This window comes from Montipora foliosa, chromosome 6, assembly GCF_036669935.1.
Source record: "Montipora foliosa isolate CH-2021 chromosome 6, ASM3666993v2, whole genome shotgun sequence".
Taxonomy (NCBI): domain Eukaryota; kingdom Metazoa; phylum Cnidaria; class Anthozoa; order Scleractinia; family Acroporidae; genus Montipora; species Montipora foliosa.
Window position 1 is genome coordinate 1,785,317 of NC_090874.1, and position 6,073 is coordinate 1,791,389.

Consider the following 6,073-nt stretch of genomic DNA (forward strand, 5'->3'; position numbering starts at 1 on the left):
ATCTAAATCCGGATTTCCGAATCGAAAGCACTCTATCTATCCGAAACCCATTTCTAATTTGATGAAATTAATTATAAAGCGAAAGCAGTTTTTGCACAGAAAGCAAGAGAGATGCCAAAGTTTGAAGTGGTATATGTGACGATTAATGAAGTGACTAATATCTTCTTTATCTTGCTATACGAATTGTAGTTTTAAGATCAGATCACACAAAAGAAAAAATTCTCAGGTGTGCAAACACTGTCGCATGACGGTATGCAAACAACGGTGAAACAAACATCGAGTTGTGCGTAAAAAAAACATTGAATTCCTTTTGACAGATGGGCCTAAAGCGATGGGGTTGTTTTGAACACTTTAATAATTGTGGACTCAAAATAATTTTGCTGTGTAAAGATTTCGGATAGACAAAGCATGTTACAGTTGTAGGTTTTCCTGACATTCCATCACGTGTCGGATAGTCTGAATTTTAATATCCCGACTCGAGACAAACAAAAACAAATGTTGATTTAAACGACAACTGTACTACATGTATATCTCTCCCCTTGCCAAACTGCTTACGATTCACATTTTTGTGTTTCCTGAGAGCAAAGTTAACAGTATGATTAATTTCGGCGCACACCAGCAAGCTGTATGTCGACTTTTCAGTCAACAACGACTAGACGCTTTTACGTCTGATAAAATGCGTGTTTGCTATGCATCTGGGGCTTTCACAAACAAATCCAAAAGGCCAATTAATAGCGTGCACGATCCTCCAGTTGATGTACTTAGAGATTTTTTTAACTCGCGCACGACACAATTCCTGTAGTGCGCGACGCGATTCCTGTAGCACACGACGCGATTCCCATAGCGCGCATCGCGCGCGAGGGTGGTAACTTGCATTTGAGCGGTACTGTATGTCTTACTAATCATAGTATTTGATAAATCAGGTTTACACAGCATCTTTGGAAAGGCTTTGGCTCCTCTCATTCTAACTTCCTGCTTGGCTTTGCATGTTTAATAATAATAATAATAATAATGATGATGGAAGCCAAAATGTAGACAATGACAGTTGGGCTTAAAGGTTAGGCTTCCCAGAATTATTGAATGTATGGCAAAATAAACAGTTCATAAAGGAATAAAAATGTATTTATAGCCAACAATGAGTCATACCTGAGTATGCTGTACTGACTGCTGCCCTTGTTGCTGATTAGGAGTCTGAGCCTTCAGTGGCTGAGTAACCAGGTTCTTTGGTTTCTCCCATGCTGACTCCCTTGTACGTGCATTGTAATAGTAAAGTTTTCCTTCAGAAGTCTTGTGTTCAAGCCACATATCTCCATTAGAGTCAATCATGGGAGGACCTTTGCTCTGCGTCTGAGATAGATTTTGCTGCATTTGCTGGTTTGTCATAATTTGTGGTGGAATTTGATTTGGCATCATTGGTCTTGACTGATTTTTAAAAAATAATAATTTGTAAACAATAATTATTATTATAAACCTTGCTCATTTTTCTTCTTGGTTTAAACTCTTTTTGGATCAAAAGTTCATTTATATTTAGTTGTTCAGATTAAATGCTGGTTACGCAACCAAACAAAAACAAGCTGTAACAAGGTTGCTGCCTAACGGTCGCCGGTCGCCTGGGGCGCCTTATTTGCGAGTGCGGGTGACCAAATTTCTGAACAAGTAGCCCAAACGGGTGCCTTACTTGAGTCATCCTCACTTTCTTGTAAATGTGATCCAAGCTGGAATTAATTAGGAATTAATTTTCTTAGGAAGCAGCCTTGTGTAACAATAATTGTGATAAGACAGTTTCTAGCCTGACAACGTGCAATGGAGATGCGTTAATTTTTCATATGGATACTTGCAGGCGTAAATGACTCACCGTATTTACCCGTGTATAAGTCAACCTTTTATGGCCTCAAAAGAAGCTCCAAAAATCAACCTCGACTTACGGTATACAAGGGTGAAAGATTAAGAGCCAAGTTCCAGCTAAATAATTTATTCAAAAAACAAAAGGTTGGCTTTTCATCTGGCGGCAAAAGACTTCAAAATGAATGTAAGCAATTCCAGTTGAAATGAAAAAGGATTTGTCCAACTCTAAATGTTGAAGATACTCACTAACACAAATAATTATGAAATAGACACTGGAAATTTTCAGTCACCAAAGGCGGAAAGCTCAAAAAGGCATTTCTGTTTCTTCAAATAAAACACAATCGTTCAACTGCTTAGTAACCTGGCACAATACCTCATGTTTGCGTGCAAGCATCGACACTCACGTTGCCTGAAAATGCTGTTTGATAATGATTGTTTTTTATTCTGTATACAAACCTGGCTGATTTAAATGCATTTGCAAACTTGGTAGTGTTTGGTTTATGAGTTTTTCGTTTTGCGTGCCACGTGAGATATTATAAATCAAGGACCAATTAAACCTTGCATGTTTCGCATGACTTTTGAAGTCATTTTCAAACACTGACTCCAGCTTCTGTGATGAAATGTGCTTATCCTCTAAAGCCCTTTATCCCTGGACAGCCAAACAGGTTAGTTTGAGGTCCTGATTTTTTTTAGGTATTCACAGTTTCAGAAATCAAAGAATACAAGATTAGTATCCCATGAATATTCCCTTTTTACTTTTTTTGCCATCAAAAATGGGGGGTTGTCCTACACACGGGATTGACTGATATGCGGGTAAATACGGTAATTCAGTAGTAAATGCATTCATAATAAAATTATGTTTATCGTAATACGTAAGGTACTGTAGTTTGTAAATTTTTAGCAGGATTCAGTCAAGTTAAAAATAAATGAAGGATGCCAAAGGTTTCTGGCTTTGCTTAGTCCACTCAGGTTGTTCCATCATCATTACATGCTATGCTTCTATAGAGGATATTACATGGTCACATGGAGATTGTTGAAAAATATTTCACGAGTAAGCAGGGTGAAATATTTTTCATCACGAGAAGAGAAGTTTTGTAACTCCAAGCAGCCATATAATATTCTATATACTATATAAACACCAGTGAAATACTAATTTATTTCCTAAAAGGCATCTGAAGGTGCTATTTTCATATCTAACCACAGCAACAGTGATATTTTCATGTGTGAAGATAACATGTTACCTTTACGTGTGAATATATCGTGTTTTCGAGCAAAAGGTCACTTCGTATTTCATTGGTGTTTCCATAATAAAAACAGTTATTTGTGTTTAGTTCAGGAAAAATGAGACAATATTTGCCGTATACATTATAGTACCGTAAATTAGAGTTTTTCCCACATTCCAGTTGCTGTATTCCAGGAGACAATAATAATATTGTTTGATATTTCGCTGGAGTTTTGTTAATCAATCGATCCTCAAGTATGGTGTTACATTTATTGTTTTAAATGACAAGATTATTGAATGGGCTGCTACTTTCAAGGGGATTGTTACTTTCGGGGGGAGGGGGGGCAGCGTTACTTTCGGATTTAACAGAAGCGTAAAAAACTAATGTTACTTTCAGGGAAGGGCTGTTACTTTTAGAATTCTATGGTAGTTATTGACTTAAGAAAAAGGATCCTTATATTTGGATGCTTGAAAAAGTTCAGTACCTGGTATTACACAATGTTTTTGGAATGATGTCAAACAACTCCATCAAAAGGGCATTACTCTTTCAGATTTTCAATTGACGGGGCTGTCTAAAGTTTCAAGTTTTACAGCTACTGATCTTGTTCTTTTTTTTACGAGATTTCATCTTTATACTCATAAACTAGCCAAAGCGTCAACTTGTATGTAAGTACAGTGTTGTATTTAAGAGCAAGTTGAATTCTCTTATTCAAATTGAACAACAAGTAGCACTCAGTAGTATTTGTCTGACAGCTTTCTCGAACAAATGGAAAGAAAACCTTTTCTCCCCTAAATCCAGTACTTGTCCCAATAGAGCGTCTAGCCACTCTATGGAGTTTCCTTGCAAACGATAGTTCCTTTTCCCTTAAATAATCCACCTACCACTCCTGTATCATTTGTGTCTTAAATTTAACAAATTGATGTCAGTTTTTCATGCGTCTGTCCTGTTATTGATCATGATTTTCATCATAACATTGTAAAAGTAGCTGTGGATCCACAAGGCGATAGCTGAGTGGATCCGCAGACTACTTTGACAATGTTATGACAAAATTCATTGTCAATAACAGGACAGCCACATGAAAAACTGACACCACTTTGTTTTTTACAATAACAAAAAGGCAGAGGGGTCAGAATTAAGTCAAAACACGAGAAGAACGCAAGACAAAAATGCGAGAAACTTCAATCTGATGCAAGCAATATCGCATCGTTATCGCATAAATTATAAATCTACGTGTCTGTCTGCTTATTTTCAATAAAAATAAGGCAATGAGCACGAGATAATTTGGCAGTCATTGTCATATAACCTATTGACCCCTGGGAGTGAGAATTTACAGCTTTTGAAACAGATTTTACTCCGTCTAATGCCAGACGATTTTACTCGTCAACTGTGGGCGTCCTTGGGCGTTTGAAGTGTCAATGGGTTAAAAAATTAAAATTAAAAAGTTTTGAGTTAAGAACCCTAACCAAAAATAATTATTGATTCAGCATTTTACTCATGAAAGGTAAAACACTAATCAATTCAGCTGCATAGAGAAGGACAAACTGGAACATAACATTTAAAAAGAAACCCTGACACACTGACTTACTGTGCCCAACAAAATGAACTGAAGACACATATAACTACAGTATCTGAAAAAAAGTACCTGTAAATTTGGTAACATAGGTGCACTTCCTTGTTGCCCTCCAAAAGGTGGTCCCTGAACATTGTTCATCACATTCCTTGGATCAAATGGTCCTCTCATGAATTGCCCAGGGGGTTGACCTAATAGAGATGCTCTCTGCCCGGGTCCCAAAGGTCCATGCAGTGCAGGCATTCTTATGTTAGGTGGTATAGCTCTTTGAGACATTAGGGGAGGTGGCATGTTGTGTCTCATTGTTTCTTTCTTTTATTACCTGAAAAGGAAACTGGATACGTTAACGGAGGTTCAATTTCCTTTGAAGGATAGATGACGATGTGAAATTAAATGTAATCGTAAATTTTCTGCCATACGACCTCATACCTAATTTGTAAGACTTTTAACTGTACATGTAATTTGCACTGAAAAAAAAGAACTGATTAAGAACCAACTTGCGTTTTGAATGCATCTGTCCATTTGAGAAGCTGAGACCATTATTCAAGATATTGAACGAGAGAAGTAAATCAGACTTCTGCGTTGACACATACATTAAGGGGAAGCTTACCGTTAACTTTAAATCCAGGAAAAGCGTTTTTCATGAAAGCGTTGTCAATGCAACTTCTATCTAAATTTAACTTTAGCTAAACATATCTAGGACAGCTAGTCATGTCCAATCTGTTACAGGAAGAATGCGAAGAAACGGGAACTCAGATAACAAGCAATTGGAAGCAATGTTACGCTTAACAAAAGGGTTGATCGTGCGGCCATTTTCAATTCCCATCATGCATTACCAATCATAAAAGACCCCGGATAGACCACAGGTTCACCACCCTCTGTTGGTGTTCGTGTTGTGGCGACTAAACCCCATTTACATGCGCCAAAAAATCGGCACGGCACGGCACATTTTTGGCACCTTGCCCAAACCATTTCGGCACGGTACTACCCATTTACCCGATCAAAAACTAAAGATTTTTCTCTTACTCGGCGCGGTTCCAATTTTTAATTGGCACTCCTAATTTCCGTCTGTTTTATACCCGAAAATGGCGGATAGACAACAAGCAATCATTTTGCATCGCGCGTTAAGCGTAAAATATGCCTTACATCAAAAACGGATTAGCAATTACTATTTTGCGAGCCAGTCTATTGTGAGATAGTTGAAGTGAAGTTGAAGTTCAAAACGTTGATAGTCTATTCAGGGAGGAAAGATATCGAGATCTCTTTGAAAAACCCAGAAGAAAAAAAAAACAGAAAAATACCTGGTTTTTAATAGTTGTTTTTTGGTCCTCGTCGGGCCAGCTTATTCCACGGTTCTTCAGGTTTTTCTTTGGCGAACGGAACGTGTTTGTATCTCTTCGGCCGCCATTTTGTGACGATTACGCATGCGCCAGGA

General features: G+C 37.7%; 1 protein-coding gene across 2 annotated transcripts in view; it reads right to left on the reverse strand.

The window, feature by feature from the left end:
- Positions 1 to 5,472, reverse strand: part of LOC138006246 (transcription elongation regulator 1-like) — a 58,549-nt gene extending 53,077 nt beyond the window's left edge. The window contains exons 1-4 of one of the 2 annotated variants that reach the window (XM_068852463.1): positions 5,249 to 5,472; positions 5,068 to 5,105; positions 4,711 to 4,960; positions 1,147 to 1,422 (exon numbers count right to left, since the gene is read on the reverse strand). In XM_068852463.1, the coding sequence (XP_068708564.1) occupies positions 1,147 to 1,422; positions 4,711 to 4,941 (507 nt within the window). In that variant the 5' untranslated portion in view covers positions 4,942 to 4,960; positions 5,068 to 5,105; positions 5,249 to 5,472. The remainder of the gene's footprint in view (positions 1 to 1,146; positions 1,423 to 4,710; positions 4,961 to 5,067; positions 5,106 to 5,248) is intronic. The other variant, XM_068852462.1, reaches the window with a different exon arrangement.
- Positions 5,473 to 6,073: the final 601 nt, after the last annotated feature.